The sequence below is a fragment of the Rhinatrema bivittatum genome, chromosome 9, assembly GCF_901001135.1.
Source record: "Rhinatrema bivittatum chromosome 9, aRhiBiv1.1, whole genome shotgun sequence".
Lineage (NCBI taxonomy): Eukaryota > Metazoa > Chordata > Amphibia > Gymnophiona > Rhinatrematidae > Rhinatrema > Rhinatrema bivittatum.
Genome location: NC_042623.1, coordinates 240,305,602 through 240,332,465, shown reverse-complemented (window position 1 = coordinate 240,332,465; position 26,864 = coordinate 240,305,602). Strand labels below are relative to the sequence as shown.

The 26,864-nt window shown below is 45.4% G+C and overlaps 1 protein-coding gene across 1 annotated transcript in view; it reads right to left on the bottom strand.

Annotated features, from left to right (window-relative positions):
• CCDC39 (coiled-coil domain containing 39) overlaps positions 1-26,864 on the bottom strand; it is a 294,107-nt gene that overhangs the window by 112,382 nt on the left and 154,861 nt on the right. The window contains exon 13 of the mRNA XM_029616381.1: positions 20,749-20,957. Coding sequence (XP_029472241.1) covers positions 20,749-20,957 — 209 coding nt within the window. The remainder of the gene's footprint in view (positions 1-20,748; positions 20,958-26,864) is intronic.

The window sequence follows — 26,864 nt, the reverse complement described above, 5'->3', positions numbered from 1 at the left end:
CTATATGTCTTTCAACTGATCACAAATTGATAGGGAGTTAACGGTAAAAAAGATGATGTCGAAAAATAAATGAATGGTGAACCTTACTGCATGTGAATGCAAACCATAATTTTTAATTTTTAATTTTTACAGTGTGTTAAATCTTGATCCGGTAGGTACCAGGAACAAATCAAAAATGAAGTTAAAAGCAATACAATAATAAACTTCGCTACAAAATGAACAAATGGATAAAAGCAGCTTCGATACAATAGTGCTCCCTAGAAAGCTAAAATACACTTCGATACAATGCCAACAATACTTCTTATCAACAGTATATAGAAAATTTAAAACGAGTGATATGCGGGAAGACGTGTGCCAAAGCAATGTAATAATAAAAATGATGCGCTGAACAATAATTAAATTCCTAATATATAAAAGTGCATAAGTCAAACAGCATATTGTGGCTGTCCGCGAATATGCATCCATCGGAAGCTGTGTCACAATGAATACCGAACAAAAATGATGGAATCACTAATTGTGGATAATATCCAAGCGCAAGAAACTATGTCATATTAAGTATGCACTTAAGTAGACTAAAATATATAAGAGTGAAATCACTAGCTATTAAAACTAACTAATATTTTACCTTTGTTGAACTTGCACCGGTCACATACTGCTCTGACAAACGCTGCAAGAACCAGTTAGTACCTGTATTGGACCTTTATTTTTCCCGCTTCTCACTCGAAATCACGCGAGAATTGACACATGTGTGGACAGATTGGCTCATAGGGAATGAGAGACTTGAATAAACCCCTCATAACGACTCTGGTGTGTAAAAAAAGTGAATTAATCAATACTGATCTAATCTGTGCAGTAATGCAAAAATGGTGACAAGAGGAGAAAATGTAATAAACAAATGTCTGCGGTTGACTCATATTCCTTCATTTGTGCAACTGCTGGAAAACGGATGTACGGTCAAGAGGTAAACACAAATACTTTAAAACACTGCATCTTTAAAAAAGAGTAAATTAGTGTGAACATGTATAAAATCAAACATTCTTAAAAGATGCATCATTATTTGGAAAATCAAGTAAAAAATATATGAATTAAAATTTAAAGGGAGGATAAGGGGGGGGGGGAGGGGGAAAGGAGGGGGGAAAGGGAAAGGGGGTGGGGAAGAGGGAAGGGAAAATGGAAGGGAGGGGGGGGGGGGAAGGGAAAAAGGGGAGGGGGGGGGAAGGAGGGGGGGAAAAGGGAATAAGAAGGGCAAAGGGAGGGGGAAGCGGAAGGGGAAGCACAACAAAAAATGCATGTGGACCTGAATATAATATTCCAAAATTAGAAAACCAAAAAATCAACAAAAACATATAGATAGATTATATATGCCATATATTGATTGCAAGAGAGGATTATGATCCATGTAAAATAAAGGTCTATAGGTATACACTGAGATCTGTTTCACCATTGAGACCCATGGGAGAAAGGGTCTTAAAATCAAAAATAAATTGTTGTTCTAATCTTAGTAACAAATTGTCAAAGTCACCCCCCCTCCAATTCCTTAGCGGCTGTTTGATGACACAGAATCTGAAGTCTGTGAAACTGTGGCCCATCTCTATCGCATGTGCGACCAATGGTTTACCCTCGCATTTTCTATTGATAGCACTCTTATGCTCTATGATTCTACTGCTGAACTGTCTTCTAGTTTTCCCTACGTATATTTTCTCACATGGACACTTTGCTATATAAATCACACCTACGCTTTTGCAATTAGTACGACTGCCGAGCTTGAAAATTCTACCAGTGTTAGGAATGAGTATAGATCGTGTTTTAAGATTAACTGGACATACGCTGCACTTCCCACAGGGTCCATGTCCTGTCTGATCGTTGCTAATGTTTTTAATGGATGGTAAAGCTGAAGGAGAAATGTATTCTTTTATGTTTTTATCGCGTTTATTTGCAATCATGACTTCTTTTCCTTTAAATTGTGGGAGAGACTGTACAATGTACCAATGTTTCTTAATGATTTTAATAATGTCATGTGAGAGTCCTGTGAAGGTAAGGGGGCAAATAATCTTCTCATTCTTAGTAACTTTCTTTTTTGGTTGCAACAAACCAGAGCGTTCCTGTGTTGCAGCCCTTGTCAAGCAACTTTCCACACAAGTTTTCGGATAACCCCTTTCTCTGAATCTATTCTTCATTTCAAAAGACCTAATCTTGAATGTCTTGTCATCAGTGCACAATCTTCTAAGGCGGAGGAATTGGCTGTAAGGCAAATTGCGTATTAGGGATTTATTATGACAGCTGTCATATGCGAGGAGTTTATTCATATCTGTGGGCTTACGGTATATGTCCGTCATGAACCCTGTTGGAGTATTCATAATTAGAATATCTAGAAACGCGATTCTCTGCCTATTGAAATCCATCTTAAATTTAAGATTGCTATCCAACCTATTAATCCAATTCTTGAATTCCAACAGAGACTCCTCACTACCTTTCCATACAAGGAACACGTCGTCGATATACCGTTTCCACAGTAGGATGTTTCCACTGTATTTGCAATTGGTGAGATATAGTTCCTCAAATTTGGCTACATAAAGATTTGCTATTGATGGGGCCATGGCTGACCCCATCGCCACCCCTTTAATTTGAACATAAAATTTCTTGTCAAAAGTGAAAAAGTTTTTTGTAAGTGCTATTGTTGCTAATTCTAAAATTAGCTGAGTCGGTATCCTAGTCTGTGTGTCTCTTCCATAAATTGTTTCTTCAATGATATTTATAGCCTTGTCTTGAGGGATGTTGGTGTAAAGTGAGTCTACATCCATAGTTGCCAAAAAAGTATCTGTACTATCTACTGTCAAGTCCATGAGGATGTTAATCATATGAGTGGAATCTCTTACGTATGATGGTATCTTTGGTACAAAGGGGCTCAGGAATTTGTCTACAGAAATAGAGATTGGTTCTAGAAGTGAGCCATTCGCAGAAATGATGGGTCTGCCAGGTGGATCCAAAATAGATTTATGAATCTTAGGTAGGATGTAAATGATAGGAATGACTGGGTGAACGACTCTGAGAAAAGAAGTTTCTTTCTTAGTCAAATATTTCTCAGCTATGGATAAGATATTCTCTATATCTCCTTTTACGATGCTTGTAGGATCATTAGGCAATTTTTTGTAAAAATTTGTGTCGGCAAGTTGTCTGTTTATTTCAGATATGTACTTCTTTCTATCCATAACTACAACAGCTCCACCTTTGTCTGCTGGTTTTATGACTATAGTGGTATCTTGACCTAAAGAACTCAAAGCCTTTCTCTCGCCTTGTGTAACATTATGTTTATATTTGAAATTCTTTTCTTTCTCTGCAATTTCTTTTAATACAAGGGTCTCAAATGTATGTAAAATAGGATTGGTTGGACCACCTGGCATCCATCTGCTGTTAGGTCTCACTATGGAATTGTCTGTCATGATTGGTTTGGTAGAAAATATCTCCATGATTTTTAATCTCCTTGTGAATTTAAAAAAATCAATCCTTGTATTGAAAGCATTATAATTCCCTGTAGGCACAAAGGATAATCCTTTGTTCAGGACTGCTAGCTCATCTTGATTTAATACTCTATTGGAGATATTGACTACTGAGTTATGGATCTTTAATGTTGGTATTTCTGATTCTGATTGTAGAATGATCTGCCCCTGCCCCTCCCTCTCCCTCTCCCCCTCCCTCTCTCTGGAGGTGTCTCCCAGTTTTTGTCTGGAGCCGTTATTTTGTTGTCTTTCTTCCATACCTTGCCAAGCTGAAAAACCTGATACACAGGTTTGGGTGGAATTGGATCCTGTGCTGTGCTAAACAGTGATGCCGATGGGTCAATATAATCTCCATTTTCACTACGTATTCTTTTTGCCCCCCTATCTAAGTTTGGGCTGACCGGAACGGGATCATCTGTATCTTGTGGTTGTCTATATCTGTTAATGTTGGACTTTTGTAGGGGAACGTCATTCTTGGGTCTGTAATTATATTTATAATTTTTGTTTTGTCTATGCCAAGAGTATATGCTATTGTTCTTATAATCGTTCTCGTCCCTTTTAAATTTTTCATACTTGTCATTTTTTAATTCCTTGATAAATTTGTCTAAATTAGTCTTATAGTCCTGAAAGATAACATTAAAGCACAGGTCTTTTTCTTTTAGGTATTGTAATTGTTCATCTAATTCAGCTTGGAGTTTCTCTTCTCTTTTCTTTGCCGTTTTTATAATGAGGATCATTAAGTCCAGGGAGCACTTGTTAAGTATGGCCTCCCAATTGTTCATGAAGCTCGAGTCTTCCTGGTACATACTCGGGGGCTTGTTGATTCTTAGACCTCTTGGGATTCTCTTGTACCTACAGTAATCAAGCAGGGTGGAGGCGTGTAGCCCACTTCTGACCACACCTTTATTTAAATTGATTGCCTCCTCCCATCTCTGTAGGAAATCATCGAAGACTTCATTGTCTTTAAAAAAAGGTTCTGGAGGGAGCATCTCATTAATGGTGCCATCATCATAACTAAGTATGTCCTTCCAAGGTGAGAAGGACATATCCGGTAAAAGGGATGGTCCAAGGAAGCAAACCGGTAACCGATCCAATGTGGCGAACAACAGAAGAATGAAAAGATGGATCGGTAAAAATGGACTTTTATTGGAACTTGCCCGACTCTGGCCGAGTTTCGCTCTGCCGAGCTGCCTCAGGGGCTGTGGCACATAAATATAAACAATTAAAAATGCACACAAACATAAATATTTGTATAAACATATGACATGATATAAAACATATTCAAAAAAATATATATTAAACGAATACATTAAATAGTAAAAACACTTCAACACGGAGACAGTGCTTGTTTTGTGTGCATAATATAATGATGTTACATAAAAAGTTACGTGTTTGAAAGTACAGATACTGTGGCTGAAACATCAATTAAAAGTGGAAACAAATCTTACAAAGAACATGGTCTATAGTGATTGTTGCATTGCCCAATGCACTTCACCAAACAGCATATGGCTGATACATGCAAAATTTGTAACAAACAATAAAATATTATTAATTGAAATATATTATTGAGAAGGTCAATGTGTCTAATTATTAAGAAATGAAAAAATATAAATAATATGTAAAGATAGCAAACTAAATCTTGTACCTTGTTGAGCCAGAAACTTGGCTCTATATACTTTTGCTGATTTCCTAGGATGAAGGAATATGAGTGAACACACCGAATCCGGGCTTGTCACTTGTGATTCATCAATCACTTGTGTGAACAGTATTGATGCAATTCTTATGGAACAAAAAATTCTCAATTATCTTAGTTATCAAGAAGGTATAAATAAAAAATGAACACATGCATTAGTCAGACTACAAATCTGAATGACTTCATTCTGAAATTGATACTGAAATCTTGTATCATTATTATCAAGCTGCTATATGTCTTTCAACTGATCACAAATTGATAGGGAGTTAACGGTAAAAAAGATGATGTCGAAAAATAAATGAATGGTGAACCTTACTGCATGTGAATGCAAACCATAATTTTTAATTTTTACAGTGTGTTAAATCTTGATCCGGTAGGTACCAGGAACAAATCAAAAATGAAGTTAAAAGCAATACAATAATAAACTTCGCTACAAAATGAACAAATGGATAAAAGCAGCTTCGATACAATAGTGCTCCCTAGAAAGCTAAAATACACTTCGATACAATGCCAACAATACTTCTTATCAACAGTATATAGAAAATTTAAAACGAGTGATATGCGGGAAGACGTGTGCCAAAGCATTAGCAACGATCAGACAGGACATGGACCCTGTGGGAAGTGCAGCGTATGTCCAGTTAATCTTAAAACACGATCTATACTCATTCCTAACACTGGTAGAATTTTCAAGCTCGGCAGTCGTACTAATTGCAAAAGCGTAGGTGTGATTTATATAGCAAAGTGTCCATGTGAGAAAATATACGTAGGGAAAACTAGAAGACAGTTCAGCAGTAGAATCATAGAGCATAAGAGTGCTATCAATAGAAAATGCGAGGGTAAACCATTGGTCGCACATGCGATAGAGATGGGCCACAGTTTCACAGGACTTCAGATTCTGTGTAATCAAACAGCCGCTAAGGAATTGGAGGGGGGGGTGACTTGACAATTTGTTACTAAGATTAGAACAACAATTTATTTTTGATTTTAAGACCCTTTCTCCCATGGGTCTCAATGGTGAAACAAGATCTCAGTGTATACCTATAGACCTTTATTTTACATGGAGTCATAATCCCTCTTGCAACTCAATATAGGCATATATAATCTATCTATATGTTTTTGTTGATTTTTTGGTGTTCTAATTTTGGAATAATTATATTTCAGGTTCCACATGCATTTTTTGTTGTGCTTCCCCTTCCGCTTCCTCCCTTCCCTTTGCCCTTCTTATTCCCTTTTCTTCCCCAACTCCTTCCCCCCCCCCTCCCCTGGGTTTTCCAGTAACCCCCCACCCCCCAGCCCTTCCAGTTTGTTCCCTTCCACTCTGTCCCACCCCCTTTCCCTTTCCCCCCTCCTTTCCCCCTCCCCCCCCCCCCTTATCCTCCCTTTAAATTTTAATTCATATATTTTTTACTTGATTTTCCAAATAATGATGCATCTTTTAAGAATGTTTGATTTTATACATGTTCACACTAATTTACTCTTTTTTAAAGATGCAGTGTTTTAAAGTATTTGTGTTTACCTCTTGACCGTACATCCGTTTTCCAGCAGTTGCACAAATGAAGGAATATGAGTCAACCGCAGACATTTGTTTATTACATTTTCTCCTCTTGTCACCATTTTTGCATTACTGCACAGATTAGATCAGTATTGATTAATTCACTTTTTTTACACACCAGAGTCGTTATGAGGGGTTTATTCAAGTCTCTCATTCCCTATGAGCCAATCTGTCCACACATGTGTCAATTCTCGCGTGATTTCGAGTGAGAAGCGGGAAAAATAAAGGTCCAATACAGGTACTAACTGGTTCTTGCAGCGTTTGTCAGAGCAGTATGTGACTGGTGCAAGTTCAACAAAGGTAAAATATTAGTTAGTTTTAATAGCTAGTGATTTCACTCTTATATATTTTAGTCTGCTTAAGTGCATACTTAATATGACATAGTTTCTTGCGCTTGGATATTATCCACAATTAGTGATTCCATCATTTTTGTTCGGTATTCATTGTGACACAGCTTCCGATGGATGCATATTCGCGGACAGCCACAATATGCTGTTTGACTTATGCACTTTTATATATTAGGAATTTAATTATTGTTCAGCGCATCATTTTTATTATTACATTGCTTTGGCACACGTCTTCCCGCATATCACTCGTTTTAAATTTTCTATATACTGTTGATAAGAAGTATTGTTGGCATTGTATCGAAGTGTATTTTAGCTTTCTAGGGAGCACTATTGTATCGAAGCTGCTTTTATCCATTTGTTCATTTTGTAGCGAAGTTTATTATTGTATTGCTTTTAACTTCATTTTTGATTTGTTCCTGGTACCTACCGGATCAAGATTTAACACACTGTAAAAATTAAAAATTAAAAATTATGGTTTGCATTCACATGCAGTAAGGTTCACCATTCATTTATTTTTCGACATCTTTTTTACCGTTAACTCCCTATCAATTTGTGATCAGTTGAAAGACATATAGCAGCTTGATAATAATGATACAAGATTTCAGTATCAATTTCAGAATGAAGTCATTCAGATTTGTAGTCTGACTAATGCATGTGTTCATTTTTTATTTATACCTTCTTGATAACTAAGATAATTGAGAATTTTTTGTTCCATAAGAATTGCATCAATACTGTTCACACAAGTGATTGATGAATCACAAGTGACAAGCCCGGATTCGGTGTGTTCACTCATATTCCTTCATCCTAGGAAATCAGCAAAAGTATATAGAGCCAAGTTTCTGGCTCAACAAGGTACAAGATTTAGTTTGCTATCTTTACATATTATTTATATTTTTTCATTTCTTAATAATTAGACACATTGACCTTCTCAATAATATATTTCAATTAATAATATTTTATTGTTTGTTACAAATTTTGCATGTATCAGCCATATGCTGTTTGGTGAAGTGCATTGGGCAATGCAACAATCACTATAGACCATGTTCTTTGTAAGATTTGTTTCCACTTTTAATTGATGTTTCAGCCACAGTATCTGTACTTTCAAACACGTAACTTTTTATGTAACATCATTATATTATGCACACAAAACAAGCACTGTCTCCGTGTTGAAGTGTTTTTACTATTTAATGTATTCGTTTTAATATATATTTTTTTGAATATGTTTTATATCATGTCATATGTTTATACAAATATTTATGTTTGTGTGCATTTTTAATTGTTTATATTTATGTGCCACAGCCCCTGAGGCAGCTCGGCAGAGCGAAACTCGGCCAGAGTCGGGCAAGTTCCAATAAAAGTCCATTTTTACCGATCCATCTTTTCATTCTTCTGTTGTTCGCCACATTGGATCGGTTACCGGTTTGCTTCCTTGGACCTTCCAGAACATCAGGACAGCAGAGATGGAACGAAGAGGGATCCCTTGTAACACTGGAACACCAAGCAAGAGCAGGAACATGGAGTCCAAGAGGAAGGAGAAGCTCCTCAGAAGACTGGCTCATTGCGAAGGCACTGGAGGAATGACTGAAGAGCCCTTAAGTAGGGTTAAAGAGGGAGGCTTCCAGATGATGTCATCGGGTGGGGCCAGGAGGACCCCCACCCATGCTGTCCCTTTAACAAGGGAAAGGAGCCGCTGGCCTGCCCCCTAGGAGGAGCAGTGAGGAAGTCTGCAGGACCCTGGACAATGGCCCTGCAGATGCTGAAGCAGGGAGGAGCCGGAAATGCCGTGCAGGCCCCGACGTTGAAGGCGGAGCAAGGCGGCATCCCTGCCGCTGCGGAGCAGGCTCCAGGTCTGTCAGGAGGCAGCGTGGGTGGCGGCTCTAGAACGCGAAGAGGTCACCGAAGTCCGCGGCTCCTGCCGCAGTGAAGAAGCAGCATGGCAGTGCGGGCGCGGCTTCCTGCCGCAATGGAGAATCCCGGCATGGCCGGGGAAGGTCAGGGCAGCTGCGGCCTCCAGGCCGCGGAGGTAAGAGGCGGCTCATGGCTCCAGCCACAGATCGCATCACAACAGAATCAAGTTGATGGTACAATCATAAGGGCGATGCTCCGGCAGGATCTCTGCTCTCTCTTTTGAGAAGATGTCTGAGTAATCAGCATACTGTGGTGGTAATTCCAAGGAGGCTGCGGCAAGGCTGACAGAAAGAAGGCAATCCTGATGGCAGCAGGGACTTCATCTTGTTAATTGGAGAGTCTCCCAGTCAATAATGGGAGGATGTAGTTGTAACCACGGTAACCCGAAGACAACAGGATGGACCGCCTTCTCAATGTCGTGGAACATTATTTCCTCAAGGTGCAGCATACCGGTCTGGAGACGCAAAGGGACAGTGGTCTTGGTGACTCGACCCGGAGGGGATCCCCTGAAAACAAGGAGATCACGAGTGGTGTGTTCCGCAATATCATTGGTAATTTCAAGCGATCTTCCTAGCTCTTCATGATAAAATTCCCTCCTGCGCCTGAATCTATGAGGGCTAAGGTAGAGAATTCTTGGTGGTCCATGAGGAGGGCCACTGGGAGCACGAGTTGGGAAGCAGGATCAGTAAAGCCTAGGAGCAGCTCCCCAGCTGGTCCTAGGCCCTAGAGTTTCCCAGCTTCTTGGGCATTAGGCCAGGAAGTGTCCCTTCCCTGTGCAGTACAGGCACAGGCCCATCACTTGACGACACTATCTCTCCTCAGGCGTCAACGGGCTTCGCCCAAGATGCATGGGCTCTTCTTGCCATGCTGCATTAGGCACGGGAGTGGTGGTAGTAAGTGGTCAGGAAAAGGACAGAGCCAGGGTAATGAGCCTACACGGTGTTCGCAGTTCTCAGGCTCATTGTTGGAGGTGGCGGTCTACTCTCCCAGCCAAGTCTATCAAAGCATTCAAAGACTCCGGGAGATCCCTGGCCACCAGTTCGCCCTTTATGCGCGGAGATAGACCTTCCAAAAAGATGCTCCTCAGACTGTCCTCCCTCAGTTTCATTCTGTGGCCATAGTGTGGAATTCAATAGCATGGTCTACCAATGGACATGCTCCCTGGCGGAGATGCAGGATGTCTGAACCTATAGTGACCACGTGGCCAGGCTAGTCGAAAATTTGTTTAAACACCTGATGAACAGTTGCAGGTCCTGGAGAAGTGGGTCCCCTCGTTCCCATAGAGGGGAGGCCCATGCCAACATCCTTCCATCGAGGAGGGAGAGAGACAAGGTAGTCTTATTGACATCACTGGAGAATTGTGCAGGCTGTAGAGTGAAGTGCATGAAACAATGGTTGAGAAATCCCCGGCACTGCTTGGGGTCTCCGGCATACAGGGGAGAAGTCAGTAGTCGTAAGGTGGATGCTACAGGTGCCATCTGAGCTGGAGGCGTGTCAGTGGGAGCCACGGAAGCATCGAGTTGGGCACTCAGATATTGCATAGATGTAGCCAAAATCTCCAGAAACTGCTGCTGCTGAATCTTTCTGGGCTAGGCCAGGTATAGCCTGGAGGCCCGAGAGGTCCACCAGGTCCATGGCCTCAGCAAGCTGATAGGTGGTAGACCCTTGGGCTGAGACAAGGTTGACGCTACCTGCAGAAGCAGCCCCCCTGCAGGTCTTCGTCGTCAGCAGGTAGAAAGCAGAGTTGCTTACCTGTAACAGGTGTTATCCTAGGACAGCAGGATATAGTCCTCACACATGGGTGACGTCACCGGACGGAGCTCTATCACAGAAAACTTTCTGTCAAAGTTTCTAGAAACTTTTGACTGGCACACTGAGCCCACTGAGCATGCCCAGCATGCAGTTATCCCTCGAGTCACAGGGGTCTCCCTTCAGTCTCTTTTGTAACAATAAATGCGAGTGAAAATAAAATAATAAAACGTTTCGGCTCCAACTCCGCGGGGTGGCTGGTGGGTTTTGTGAGGCCTACATCCTGCTGTCCTGGGATAACACCTGTTACAGGTAAGCAACTCTGCTTTATCCCAAGACAAGCAGGATGGTAGTCCTCACATATGGGTGATTAGCAAGCTACAGGCTGAGTCATCCTTGTATTGGACCAACAGCTTACAACTTGTGCAACAGGCACAACAACTGGTGTACTGTTGGGAAAAATGAGGCAGCCTGAAATCACAGCAGGTTGGATGTGGAAGGAGTTGGGATTATACTGGAAATAAGTTCTTTAAGACAGATTGTCCAAAGGCTGAATCTTGTCGTCCTTCCTTGTCCAAGCAGTAATGGGCTGTGAATGTGTGAAGAGAGCTCCATGTTGCAGCTTTACAGATGTCAGCAATCGGAACTGAACATTAGTGTGCTACTGAGGTTGCCACTGCTCTCACTGAGTGCGCCTTTACTCGTCCCTGGAGATTAAGGCTTGCTTTGTCATAGCAGAATTCAATACAGTCTGCTAGCCAATTGGAGAGAGTTTGTTTGCCCACTGCAACTCCCGATTTGTTTTTATCGAAACAAAGAGTTGGGTGGATTTCCTATGGACTGCAGTGAGGTCTAGGTAAAATGCAAGTGCATGTTTACAGTCCAAGGTGTGTAAAACCCTCTCACCCTGGTGAGAGTGAGGCCTTGGGTAAAATGTGGGCAAAACTATAGACCTATTAAAGTGGAAGTCAGTAACCACCTTGGGAAGGAATTTAGGGTGAGTACGTAGGACCACTCGGTCATGTAGGAACCTTGTATAGGTTGAGTATGTGACAAGTGCTTGTAACTCACTAACCCTTCGAGCTGATGTAATAGTTACTAGGAAAAGGACTTTCCATGTAAGAAATGTAATATCGCAGGAATCTATGGGCTCAAAGGGGGAACGCATGAGCCTTGTTAGTACTACATTAAGGTCCCATTCAGTGACTGGTGGTCATAGAGGGGGGCTTAAGCCCTTCATAAATCTACTGACAAGAGGTTGCGCTGTTATTGTGGTATCCCTACTTCCTTGTGGTTCGCTGAAATGGCACTCAGGTGTACCCACACTAAAGAAGTCTGGAGACCAGAGTCTGAAAGGTGCCTGAGATAGTCTAATAGAGATGGCATAGGGCAAGAAAAGGGGTTGATACCTTTCTATGTGCACCACGCGGTGAATCTTTTCCACTTACAACAATAAGATTTTTGTGTGGAAGGCTTTCTTGAAGCTACAAGCACTTGAGAGACATTAGTTGAAAGGTTGAGTGGTTGCAGGATCACGCTTTCAACATCCAGGCTGTGAGGGATAGGGTTTGAAGGTTCGGATGGTGTAACCTGCCTTGGTTCTGAGTTATGAGTGTGGGGGATGTGCCCAGGCGAATTGGTTCTCTGATTGAGAGGTCGAGAAGTATGGGAAACCATATTTGTCAAGGCCAATATGGGGCTATGAGTATCATTGACCCCTTGTCCTGCTGTAGCTTCATTAGAGTTTTGGCTATCAGCAGTATCGGGGGATACGTGTATAGGAGGCCTGAGTTCCAGGGGCGAGCAAATGCGTCCATGGCTAACTGGTTCCTCTGCTTGTGCAGGGAGCAGAATCTGTCCACTTTGTGATTCAATTGGGATGCAAAGAGGTTTATGGTTGGTTGATCCCAGCGGAAGAGTCTGGTCGTTACCACATGATCCAGGGACCACTCGTGGGGATGGAATTGACGACTGAGGTGATCTGCGGCTAGTTGTGTATGCCTGCTAGATAAGTGGCCCGAAGAAAAATAGAATGTGTTAGGGCCCAGTCCCAAATTTTCGTGGCTTCTTGGCAGAGGAGATAAGAGCCTGTGCCTCCTTGTTGTCAGGTACCACATGGTAACTGTGTTCTTTGTTTTGTCTTTTGTGAAAGGCAGTCCTTGAACGCATGTAGAGCATAATGTATAGCTCGAAGTTCCAGGAAGTTGATCTGAAATGTTGCTTCGAGTTGTGTCCAAGTACTCTGAGTCTGAAGATTGTCCATATGTGCTCCCCAACCCAAGGTGGATGCATCTGTGGTTAAGGTGACTTGCGGAACTGGTTGTTGGAAGGGCAGTTCAGAGACAAGTGTAACTGGTGGGTTATTTGAACTGGAGATGACAGTGGTTGAAAGGCTTGGAGCCACTGTGATCTCAGAGTCTATTGAGTTATTCTCATAGCTAACCTGGCCATAGGAGTGATGTGGACCGTGGAAGCCATGTGGCCCAGTAGTGTTAGGAATTGATGGGCTGAGGCTGTTTCCTTTGTGCGCAGAGATGTAGCTAGTCTGGAGAGTATCTGCGCAGTCGTTTGGCAAGAAAGCCTTTGATATGGTGGTATCCAACTCTGCTCTGATGAAATGTAGGAGGCGAGATGGAGTCAGGTGGAATTTTTGGTAGTTGATAAGAAATCCCAATGAGTGAAGCAGATTGATAGTGAGCTTGAGAATGTTGAGCGCTCCTTATTCGGATTGGCTCTTGATGAGCCTGTCGTCTAGATAGGGAAACACATGTATGCTTTTCCTTCATAGATGGGCCACAGCCACTGCTAGGCACTTTGTAAATACACGGGGTGCCGAGGCAAGTCCGAAAGGCAATACCCGGTACTGAAAATGTTGATTTCCCACTATGAAACGCAGATACTTGTGATGAGGGGGGAATATTGGAATATGAGTGTAAGCATCTTGAAGTCCAGAGAACAGAGCCAATCTCCTGTGTGAAGAAGGGGAAGCATGGTGACTAAGGACACCATCCTGAATTTTTCTTTTCATGGAAATTTGTTGAGATTTCGGAGGTCTAAGATGGGGCGGAGGCCTCCTGTTTTCTTTGGAATGAGAAAATAGCGGGAGTAGAATCCTCTGCCCTGCTGACGGCGGGGAATTGGTTCCACAGCCCTGGCTCTGAGGAGGGTGGATAATTCTGTTTCTAGAAGAGTAGTATGATCCTTGCGTACCCACAGTAAGTTTGGTGGGGAATCTCTGGGTACCGTGTATTATGGTTTTGAGGTGTTGGAGTGGATTCTTGGGTACTGCAGCGATGACTACTCCCATGGGGAGGAGCCCCATGAGGAACCGCAGTACTAGGCTAGACTCAGACACATAGACACAGATGACAGAGTTTATTATACAGCTTGGAGGTTCTGCCAGGAGGTGGCAGTAGTGAGGTAACTCAGATGAGGAAGTCCAGGGACCCTCGGCAGAGGAGTCCAGTCTCACTCCGGATAAGTGATAGGCAGCGCGAGCTTAAGATAGAAAGTCCTGGATGCAGGCTCCCAGCACTGAGCTGTAGGTGAGACAGACTTGAGAATGGTTAGATTACTCACAGTAGATGGTAGCAGTATAGATGTAATTCCTGGCAGGCAGAAGTAGTAGAGTTGCAGGCACCAAGGCAGGAAGCGCAGGCCCTTGAGGAGCGAGTACCTGGTATTCCCAATAAGGCACCTGGAAGGAAACAGAAGGGCCCCCGAGGAGCGGGTACCCAAGTTAGCGATGACAGCCCCGGAGGGCAGAGAGAGAGCTTCCAGCAGCAGCAAGGAAGCGGCAGAGTAGCTCAAACCGGAGGCTTTCCAATCCATTCACGATCTTTGGTAACTCGATTTGGTCAGCAATGCAGGGAAGGCTAAATACCCGAATGGCGTGACATCACTCAAGGGGGACGCCCCTGAGATTCGCGCCATGGTGAGAATAAAGACATGGGTGGGTGTGCGCGCGCACCCTAGGAGGCCCTTAGGAGAGATATGGCGGATAGCCGTTCCGGGGATGCTGGGGAGAGCGGCAAGAAGACACGGCGGTCGCCATCTTCCCAAGGCTAGTGGAGAAAGCAGATAAAAAGGTGAGACACAGAGGACGAAGCCGTCTGAGTCCGACGGACGCAACACCGTGAGAAAGTTTAGACGGTAACCTTTTGTTATAATGGACAGGACCCATTGATCTGTGTGATGCTTGTCCAATTGGGTAGAAAATAATAAATCCGGCCTCCAACTGGTAAAATTTGATTTGGGTTTCTGGTGAGGCTGCTGTTCTCTGGGAGTTTTTCAAAACCCAGATGCTTGGCCTGTTTGTGGGGGAGGCTGAGGTCTGGTTGTTTTTGGTTGCCTGGGATGACCTCTTTGAGATGGCTTAGTTGTTCTCCCACGAGGAGCTGGTGGATAATACCTGCATGGTCAATAGAATGGCTTTCTGGTGTCTTTTCTAGATGGGCATCTTGCAGAAGAAGGGGTTTCTGCAGTGATTATGGACAGTTGGCGCAGCGTTTCGTTGTGATCTTTAAGTTGCGCAACTGCATCTTGCACTTTTTCTCCAAATAAATTTTCACCAGTGCAAGGCAAGTCAGCCAATTTATCTTTGACCTCAGGCCTGAGGTCGGATGCTTTTAACCATGCCCATCTTCTGGCACTGATGCCAGTTGCTGCCATCCTAGAGGCTGTCTCGAATGAGTCATAGGCCGCACGTACTTCGTGTTTCCCAGTCTCAAGGCCTTTATGTATGATAGTATTGAGGGTTTCCTGATGTTGTTGTGGAAGAGTTTCTGATAGTGCTTGAACTTGCTTCCACAGGTTTCTCTGGTATTGCGACATGTACAGTTGGTATGAGGCAATTCTTGATAAGAGCATGGAGCCTTGGAACATTTTACGGCCTAAATTGTCCAAACACATTTGCTCTTTGCCAGGAGGTGTAGATGAATGTGGACGAATCCTCTTTGATCTTTTTTGTGCTGACTCTACCACAACAGATTGATGTGGGAGTTGAGGTTTTTGGAAACCAGGGATATGCTGCACCAAATATGTAGCATCTGTTCTTCTGTTTACCGGTGGAACAGTGCAGGGATGTTCCCAAAGTCGATGTTGGAGGTCAACTAGTACTTCGTGAACTGGTATAGCCACTATCTCCTTGGGGGGGGGGGGGGCATCCACAAATTGGAGGACCTCCAATGTCCTGTGACTTGTATCTTCTTCTGTTAATAAATGAAAAGGGATTGTTTCTGACATTTCCCTTAAGAAATATGAGGAGAGGTCTTCAGGTGGTGACTTTCTCCTTTCCTCTGGTGAAGATGGGTCTGACAAGATATCTTCTGTAGAAGAATAAGTTTCTACATCTTCCCAGGTATCTGACAAAGTGTGGGGTTGAGAACTGGGAGGAGGAATGAAGAAAGTCATCAATGGATCCTTCAATGGTCTTGGTTGAATCTTCGGTGGCATCGATGGTAACAGATTTGGAATCGATGGCACCAAGGCATCGGCTGAGGCATCGGTGACTGTGGATCAGAGTCAGTGCTTTCTTCATCCGAAGATCCAGGAATCAGTATCGGGTCTTTCGGACGCTTGATCGGTTCCTTCGGCATCGATGGCCCAGGTTGCGTCGGTAGGGCACCGATCAATGTATCAAGTTTGGTGAGTAATGGTGTGAGAATCAATGGCTCCGGCATCGGTGGCGGTGTGGGAACCGGCACCGGTGGATGTAGTTCTCGGAGGGCATCAATGACTGCCTGGCAGATGAATCCGTCCAGTTGCTCCCATATAGCTAATGAAGACAGAGCAGCCATAGGGGTGGCAGAGTTGGCAGAACTGGCTCCTCCACAGGTCCCTGTGGGGGTGCAGTACCCAGCAGCGATATCGGTGGGGATCGCCTTGGACTGTGTGGTGTCGAGGGCATAGACGGCTCCTCTAACCTAGTCCACTTCGGGGGTGGCTTGATAGCCATTGAACCCACTCCAGGATCAGAGCCGGCACTGGATGTGGATTCCTGTCAATGCCGGTGTCGATGTTTTTCTTGGTGCATGGTTCTTTTTTTCTCTAGTACCGAGATAGATTTGGTCGATGACTTTGATGGAGTCAGAGACGGGTGGTCACCACTACCTTCATGTACCCGGCGGGTTTTTATTACTACTTTCTTGGATACCCCTGTGGGTGAAGATTGAGTTGATGTCGATGGGAGTAACTGTATTTTAAACAGATTCTCTATTTTTTCCAGAGGGGCCCTACCTTTTGCTGTCATTTCGACGCATTGAGGACAAAAAGAAACATTATGTCCCGTGCCAAGGCATAAGACGCATTCGTTATAGGGGTCGGTTATCGACATAGTACGAGGGCAATTTGGGCACTTTTTAAACCCTGATGACAAAAGTTGAGGCCGGACAGCCATCGACGGTCTGCGGGCACCGAGGGATGGTGAGAACGGTATCGACCGCAAATAAGTATTTTACTCACCGATCGGAGAAAAATGAATTGGAATGGGAGACCCCTATGAGGGGATATTTTTCTGAAGAAATATTAATACTTTTTCTGTGAGGAAAATTGTGTGAAGAATCATAAAGGGCTCCTAACCATGAGGCAAACTGCAGCTCGGAAAAAAAGAGAATGAAGGGAGACCCCTGTGGCTCAAGGGATAATGGCATGCTGGGCATGCTCAGTCGGCTCAGTGTGCCAGTCAAAAGTTTCTAGAAACGTTGACAGAAAGTTTTCCGTAATAGGGCTCCGTCCGGTGATGTCACCCATATGTGAGGACTATCATCCTGCTTGTCCTGGGATAACTGAGCAGTGCGGAGACCCAACTAGACCTTCACCAATACCAGCCCTCGTTCCCCGCAGGTTAAGTCCTTGGGTACCATGGCTAGCTGGGCTTAGGCACAGGTCTCCGGGCGATGAATCCAATGAAGATGACAGGCAAGGCAGTGTCCAGGAGGCAGGCAGAAGGTCGGGGCAGGCAGCAAAAAGACAAGTCCAGGAGAAGGCCAGAGGTCAGGGCAGACAGCGAAGAAACAGAGACTAAGAGGCAGGCAGACGGTCGGGACAGGCAGCAGACAAGGAGAAGTCAGGAGAACATACCGAGGTCAAGCCAGAGAGTCAGTCCAAGGGAACAGGAGCACGGAGCCAGGAGCGGAAACATGGAGCCAGGAGCAGAAACACAGAGAAGCAACTCGTAACTCAGGAGAGCTCAACCTGTTGCTGAGGCAAGGGTTTGGCAGCAAGAGCTGTCTTTAACTAGTCCCAGGGGCTGACGTGATCATTCGGGGCCTCGGAAAGTTTTCCCGCCGCGGCCCCTTTAATTCTGGGGGGAAGCCACATCAGTGCGCCTAGAGGAAGCGGTGGTGGGCTGCCTGGTGGCGTCAACTCCCTGCCATGCCTGGAGGAAGCGTTGGTAGCAGCTCCCCAGTGCCGCGAACAAAGCAGGGACGCGACACTGGGGTGCAATCACCGAAGCCATCCCTCAAGCCACCGTGCACACCAAATCCTAGCCCGCATCTGCCAGGAAGGCAGCTCCTGGCTCCAGGTATAAACCATTCTCTCCCAGAGCTTCCTGGGCCTCATGGACTAACTGTAACCCAGCCCTGGCCATCATACAACACACTTTTTTAAAGAAGCTTTTGGAAATTTAGACCCCATCTCTTCTTCCTCCTGGAAGGAGACAAGGACTCCAGAAATTTAGACCCCATCTCTTCTTCCTCCTGGAAGGAGACAAGGACTCCAGGACCTAAGGAGAGAGACTTCTGAAATGGGCAATCCCTAGCTTCTTCCCAGGGAGCTCCTTGCCCTTGACAGAAGGCCTGGAGACTCTTAAAAAATTCCACCCATGAAATGGAAGAAAGATCCATCTTCAGGGTAGGCAAAACCCTCTTGGAGCCCATTCTTGAGAGGACTGGCAGGAGATGGGGCGGGGAAGACTCCTCAGCAGCTCTGGTAGGAGTCACTGCCACAACTTCTGCCTGTAAAGCGGGGGCCTCTGAGATCCCTGCAGGTACAAACTACCCTGTAGAGACATCCCCCTGGGCTTCTACACACTTTTGACACACACTGACAGACATCCTGGGACTAAGGACCCTCATATGGCATGCTAAGCAGATGCAAGCTTCTTTCCACACTGCTCCTCTGATACCATGTCACACTCTCTTGCTCTTCCTCTAAAAGCTGAGCAAACGCATCCCACCGCATGCCTCAGCAGTTCCTGCCAATCAAATTGGCACCTACCGCATGTGGCTTTGCTGCTAAAACTTTGCCAGTTCTAAAATTAGCCCCGCAGCCCTCCTGAATTGTGCGGCTCGACGCGGTTGCGATCACAGCTGTCTGCTGCCTGGCCTGCAAAATATTGTGCCAGAACCAACTCCCAGCATTGCTCGACATGTGCATTTTTTTTTCCCAATAAACTTTCCACAGACAAAACCGGCAATATGAGAAAGAAAGGCAGGGAGACAGTAGAGGGAAGAAAGCAGGACCAGGCAGAGAAGAGGATTATGCAGCAGGGCTAAGCCCAAGGCCTCCTTACCCTACTAGATCTCTTCTGCTGCCCGAAGGAGGGCTAGGGCTGCAGCCTTCACTTCACTCCTGTCCTTTTTTATTTTTGCTTATCTCCTGAGATTGGTTCTCAGACATTCAAATGAGGAAGAGAGCTACTGCTTTCACCACAGGAGGTCAAACCGGCCTGTTCAATCCAGGCAGGTTAAGATCCACAAGCACGGATGCATGTCCACCACCTGCTGGAGATGGAGAAAAACTGGCTCGCTGGTGCCTGAGCAGAGCCATATGAGGGTGATGTCAGCGAGTCTTTGTTCTCCGTCTCTACCTGCTGGTTAGAGTGCACATTCCACTGGTGTGGACTGGCTTGCCTGGATAAAGAGGAAGTGTACTTTCAGCACATAAATGACTTTTGAAAATTGCTGTGATAGTATGTTACATTTACATGTGTAACTCCTTTGAACCTGATAAGGAATACACACACTTGGTTTAGTTTAGTCTCAGTCTGATGTGTCTTTCTGTGAGTAAGCCTATACTCAACACACGTTACAATACATAATCAAAAAACAATATAAACATTACAACATAAACGAGGACCATATTCAGAATCAGTCTGGATAGCAAAGTTAGCCAGATAAACTTATCTGGCTAACTTTGGATGTATTTTCAATAATACAGCTACACTAATGAATATAGCCAGCTTTCTTAAAGTTAGCTGGATAACTATAGCCGCCTAACTTTAGGACAGCTCTTTGGCTCGACCAGATTTATCCAGCTAACTCTGAATATCGGAGTTAGCCAATTACTTAGCAGACTAACTCAACTCCTCCCAGTTACGCTCCCAGAATGCCCCTAACTTATCCAGCTAAATTCTAGCCTCCTAACTTATTAGGTGGCTAAAATTTAGCCAAATATATGCCCAAATATTCAACTTCTTAGTCGGCTAAATGCTTTTGAATATGGATCTCATACATACTATCAATGGCATAAAAATAATCATTATAACAAAGCTCAGTTTCATCAATATATTCAGATCACAATCTAAATGGATAAGTTTATCATCAGCCCTCAATTTTGTCCAAAATAAGCCTTTATTGAAATAGAAAGGAAATTTATTATACTGAAACTGTAATACAAATATTGGTTATCAAAAGATGCTCATTTGCTGTTTCTCATCAACAGAAGAAATACAGTGAAAACACACAAATATAGAGATTACTCTCTCAGAAATACATTCACTGAAAAACACTTTGGTAAAGTTGAGGGTCTCCCAACAAGTACACAGATAAGAGAAGAATGTGGTTTCCTTTAGAACTCATTTCTCCTGATTCCAGTAGAGTAGTTTATCAATTTTATATTCTTCAACCTGTTTGGAGCCAAGAGCTTCCTCTACAGCTCTTCCAACTTCTACATGGCTACAGAATGGAAATCTGTAAGCTTTGGGAAGTACCAAAGTGCCCAACTAGATTCTAACTCAACCCTGTATATAAACATAATTGAACTATTAGAAAATAATACCTTATGCTCTGCCTCTCTGTTTCCACATGTCTTAGCTGACTTTGTAGCATATCCTTGTGAACCTTAATTTCTTCCGTTCTTTCATTCATAGCAGTTTGTAACTGTAGCTTTCGTTTTTCCAGTGAATAAACATCATCTGCTTTGTTGTAAAGCACATCTCGAAGACGTTTGATTTCCAGCTTTCGAATATTATACTCAACCATTAAGTGCTGCCAAAAAATGCAGTGGAGGCAAACAATTCAGCAGAAGCACTATTGAGTTTGCTTCAAACATCAATATACTTTATCCCTGGCAATACTGCTGCTGCTTTAAACTTTTTCCTAAAATTCCCCTCTTGTCCTTGTAATTTTCATTTTATTACACTTTTTACAACACTTTTAAGTACTACCATGCCCCTACTTTTTAAACCTCTTCTCGGAGACCAGCCTTTTAGCTTTTTGAATCAGTGTACTCACTACCTGGGTTTCCAGCACTCCAGTCTGTCTTACATTCATACTAGTGAGAGCAGGAGGAGCCTTCAAACAAGTGTGAATACTTACTAGCCCTGAGAAAATTAAAAATAAAAATCAAAAAGAGGACTTAGAATTTGGGTTGAGTTTATATGCAAGCACTTAGGACTACTTAGAAGAAAATCCTGCAGTTTTAAAAATAAATGCTCCGATTCATAAACACCCAGAAAGAACTGTCCATAGGCTATATGTACAGGGGTCCATTTGCAGTCACTAGCTAGCTAGTAAACAGGCCGATACAGTAAGGTCATGGTAGAAAAAGTGTGGCAGTGCCGGGCGCCCGCTTGTTTGCCGCGTGCACAGTTCGGATCACATACCGCTCGATACAGTATTTAAATGGCATGCAAATGCAAGCCGCATCCAAAGCGTGTCCAAGAAGCGTCCATGAAGCGCAATCCATTTTACTGTATAGAGCGCTATACAGTGCCTATACAGTATCCTGGGTGCGCTGGTACCTGTCATTTCAAATGACATTTGAAATGACAGGTACCAGGAAGTGGATCCCAACTTTAAGCAAAAGAAAAGGATCAGAGAAGTATCAGCCGGCCATTAACAGCAAGGGTCATGATTTAGCAAGACAATTCCCCAGGGGAAAAAAATACAATCAAATCAGACCAAAAGAAAAACGTATTAGGAAGGACCTGTTGTTTCCAAGCATAACCTAAACTCTTGCCTGCCCAACCTAAAATCCAACGCACCGGGAAAGCCACTCTTCAGATCGCGACTAATCCCATCACTGGAAGGACGAAAGATTTTTTTTAAGCGTCCCAGTTCCTCTCTCCGCTATGTCAATGCATTCTCCTTTCCACCTCAATGCGAACAGTATTCTGAAAAATAACTTTCAAACCCAGGGTAGTGGAGCATTGTTGTGCTTGATAAAACCTGCACTCAACAGGATCGGGCAAACTTTCCCCCAGCCCCCGCTCACCTGCCCTGGCCGCGTCCATGGGTGCCGGTCTCCGGAGCAGCCCCAGTCCTCTCTCCCCTCCCCCCGAGGGCAGCCGGCGGCGAGAGCGGCTTCAGCAGCCCGGGGCGGATCGGGCGCTCCCCATGCGAGGCGGCTTCCAGCAGCCCTCGCCGGCGATGGTGAATGAGCGCACGCTGTGACCTCGGACGTCCAGCCGGGCGCCTCGCATGGGGAGCGCCCGTTCCGCCCCGGGCTGCTGAAGCCGCTCTCGCTCTCACCGCCGGCTGCCCCCGGGAGGAGGGGAGAGAGGACTGGGGCTGCTCCGGAGACCGGCACCCATGGACGCGGCCAGGGCAAGTGAGCGGGGGCTGGGGGAAAGTTTGCCCGATCCTGTTGGCATTGCAGTGGAAAGGAGAATGCATTGATATAGCGGAGAGAGGAACTGGGATGCTTAAAAACATCTTTCGTCCTTCCAGTGATGGGATTAGTCGCGATCTGAAGAGTGGCTTTCCCGGTGCGTTGGATTTTAGGTTGGGCAGGCAAGAGTTTAGGTTATGCTTGGAAACAACAGGTGAGCGGGGGCTGGGGGAAAGTTTGCCCAATCCTGGCTCCTCTAAAGGTCTTGTCCCGGGGGGGTGAGGGGATCGTTTGCCCATGAAATTTCGTCTCTCTAACCTGATGCTCCACACTAACGCAGGGGTAAGGGTAGGCGGTAAATTAGCAGGTTAAACACACGGCAAAACTGCAGGTTAAAAAGGCGATAATCGGGGCGCACGTTACTGTATGGGAGGGAATAGCTAATCCGATCGTTTACATATCATATACATGCCGCGGGCGGAAAGGGTTACCCGTTGATTTAAAGAAGCGGTAAGGATGGGTTAAAAGGGATAGTGAATCGCGGGCTGGACTTACGCGGCCAAATTGTGGGTACAAAGCGGGTTAGAAGCAGGGTAACCACGGCCGCGCTTTACTGTATCGGCCTGAAAATTAGGGGGTGATGCATCAAGCCAAGATAGTGTGTTAACGTGCGTTAAACAGCTGTATATCATGTGATATATGCAATATTTAGCATGTCCCTACCCTGGTAATCCCCCCCCCCATTATAATAATCATCTTTGCGTGCATGAATAATGCAAATACATACAAAAAAATACATTTCTAGGCAATTTGATGCAAATATTTTATCACAGCTGACTGAGAAAGTGGTCGACTGCAATAAAACAGCACCTATTTGAAATGTAAAGGTGAGGTGGGAGCCCTGGGACCCTAATGTGGGTCCCAAGGCTCCTGACTCACATTTAAAGTGCTGGGGGAAAAGAAAATAGCCATGACGAGAGAAAAGGCTGAGTGGGGATCAGGGCTGACCACAAGAGGCAGTCCTGACTGCCCAAAAGTTTAAAAATGAAGGAGCCCATGCGATGACGGCCCCTCCCTCCAAAGTTAAAAGCAATCATTGGGGTTCAGGGTCCTCAAAGGCATGTAAATAAAAAATGTATGATCCTGCCCCCCCTTCATATTTAGCAATAAACCTCATTGGGGAGAAAAGGAAAATTGATTCTTTCTTGCTAATTTTCATTCCTGAAATACCACAGATCAGTCCAGACTCCTGGGTTTTGTCTCCCTGCCAGCAAATGGAGACAGGAAAATTTTACTGACACTGTATATAACCTAGTCTGCCACCTGCAGTCCCTCAGTATTGACCTGTAACGAAGCCAAGATGAGAACTCTCAAACCAACACTAAGAATCTTGAATCCAAACTCCTACAACAAGCAAGAGGAAGGTGAATTCACCACAATGTTGAAATTCATTCCAAGAAACCAAAGGGAACAAATCTGAATCCCCCCACAGTGCATTATATACAACTCATCAGTACGAGCGGACTCACCCTCCCTAATGGGTGGGTCTCTGGATTGATCTGTGGTATTCAAGGAACGAAAATTAGCATGTAAGAACCAATTTTCCTTTCCTGTTCAAACCCTAGATCAGTCCAGATTCCTGAGATGCTAAGCTCCTTCAAACCAGGTGGGACCCTGAGAGCACTGCTCGTAAAACCCTCTCACCAAAAGTCATGCAATCCAGAGCTCAGACGACAACCGAAAGTGTCTGGCAAAAGCATGTAATGATTTCCAAGTAGCTGGCCTGCAAATCTCCTGCAGGAACATGTGTTGCGACACAGACCAAGAGGTCGCCTAAGAATGAGTCGCGTGAGCCCTCAACCCTTGAGGCACAGGCTGACCCTTACAAATATAGACCGTGCTAATCGCCTCCTTCAGCCAAGGTGCAATAGTAGATTATGACGTCTTACACCTCTTTGGACCACTCCACAGCACAAAAAAAGAAAATTATTCCTTACCTGCTAATTTTCGTTCCTGTAGTACCATGGATCAGTCCAGACAGTGGGTTATATCACCCGACCAGCAGATGGAGTCAGAACAGAGTTTGAGAGCGTCAGCATATAGAGTAGTGCACCCTCTGCTGGAGCTCAGTATTACGCATAGCAAAGCCCAAAAGCAAAACACAACATTTTGGATCCAGATCCGTCCCCAAAAAGGAACAGAGAAAGATATAAGTAAACAAACGGTCAACGGGACCACCAACAGTCAACTTGTGAGGAGCTGTGAACAGTAACAATAATCAGAGATAAACAGAATGAAAGTTACCTGGAAGAATCCAAGCAGGACCTAATGAAACCCCTAGTGGCGGCGTCTGGACTGATCCATGGTACTACAGGAACGAAAATTAGCAGGTAAGGAATAATTTTCTTTTCCCTGTACGTACCTGGATCAGTCCAGACAGTGAGATGTACCCAAGCTTCCCTAAACCGGGTGGGGTCCTGAGAAACCTGCTCGGAGAACTTGATCGCCAAAAGAACCCGTGTACTGAGGCGCCAGGTGTAGTCTGTAATGTCTGGAAAAAGTGTGCACGCACGGCAGATTTCCTGGGAGGAAATGGAGCGAGATTCCGCCCAGGACGCCGCTTGGGATCGCGTGGAATTAGCTGACACGCTGCGAGGCGGCACCCGCCCCGCCGCAATGTAAGCCGATGAGATGGTGTCCTTTATCCAGCGCGCAATAGTCGTCTTGGATGCCTGAGAACCTCTCCTCGGTCCTGACCAGGGGACAAACAAATGATCGGATACCCGGAAGTCATTGGTAACCTCCAGGTAACGGAGCAGCACACGCTTGACGTCCAGGAGCCGGAGAGACCGGGGTTCCTCTGGAGCGAATGCTGGAAGCTCCACCGTTTGATTGACGTGGAAGGCCGAGACCACCTTTGGTAGGAAGGATGGCACTGTACGAAGGGAAACCCCGGAGTCGGAGAAACGCAGATAAGGGTCCCGGCAGGACAAGGCTTGGAGCTCTGAGATCCGGCGAGCAGAAGAGATGGCTACCAGGAAAACCGTCTTGAGGGTCAGGTCCTTGAGGGAGGACCCCCTCAGGGGTTCAAAAGGAGGGCCCGACAGCGTTCGCAGCACCAGGTTGAGGCTCCAAGAAGGGAAAGGATCCCTGACCGGTGGCCGTAGGTGTTTGGCACCCTTCAGAAAACGTGCGATATCCGGCTGAAGGGGTAGAGAGCAGTCCTTCTGTACCAAGACATTCAAGGCCGCCACCTGAACCCGGAGCGAATTATAGGCGAGACCCTTATCCAGACCATCCTGTAGGAAATGAAGGATCAGCGGGACAGTCGCCTCCATGGTTTGGACCCCGCGGTCGGAGCACCAGGCTTCGAAGACCTTCCAAACTCGAACGTAAGCGACGGAGGTCGAAGGCTTGCGGGAACGAAGCATCGTTGAGATCACTGACTCCGGGTAGCCTCTGTGGCGGAGATGGCGCCGTTCAAAAGCCAGGCCGCAAGACAGAAGAGTTCTGCCTGCTCGAAAAATACCGGCCCCTGACGCAGAAGATGAGGAAGATGGGACAGGCGAAGTGGGCCGTCCACCATCATCTGAAGTAGATCTGCGAACCATGGCCGACGGGGCCATTCCGGGGCTACGAGAATTACAGTCCCTCGATGATGTTCCAACCTGCGGAGAACCTTGCCGACCAGAGGCCAAGGAGGAAACACATAGAGCAGTTGATCCGACGGCCACGGAAGGGCTAGGGCATCCACCCCCTCCGCGCCGCGCACTCTTCTGCGGCTGAAGAAGCGTGGAGCCTTGGCGTTGAGAAAGGTCGCCATGAGATCGAGTCGTGGAGTCCCCCAACGACGGACGATGAGATGCATTGCCTCGTCAGAGAGAGCCCACTCGCCGGGGTCTAGCTGTTGACGACTCAGGAAGTCCGCCTGAACGTTGTCCACCCCGGCGATGTGAGAGGCCGCTATCCGGATGAGATTGCTCTCCGCCCACTCCATCAGGGGAGTTGACTCAAGGGAGACATGCTTGCTTCTTGTCCCCCCTTGACGATTGATGCAGGCCACGGTGGTGGCGTTGTCCGAGAGGATCCTCACCTCTCTGTGTCGCACCAGGGGAAGAAAACGCTGAAGAGCGAAACGCACGGCTCTCGTTTCCAGGCGATTGATCGGCCATTTTGCCTCCTCTGGCGTCCAAGTCCCCTGCGTGGCGCTTCTTTCACAGACGGCGCCCCATCCCGCGAGGCTGGCATCGGTGGTCACCACCACCCAATTGGGAACCTCGAGCGAGACTCCCCGAGCCAGATGCGAGGAGACAAGCCACCAATCCAGGCTTTTCCTGGCTAAT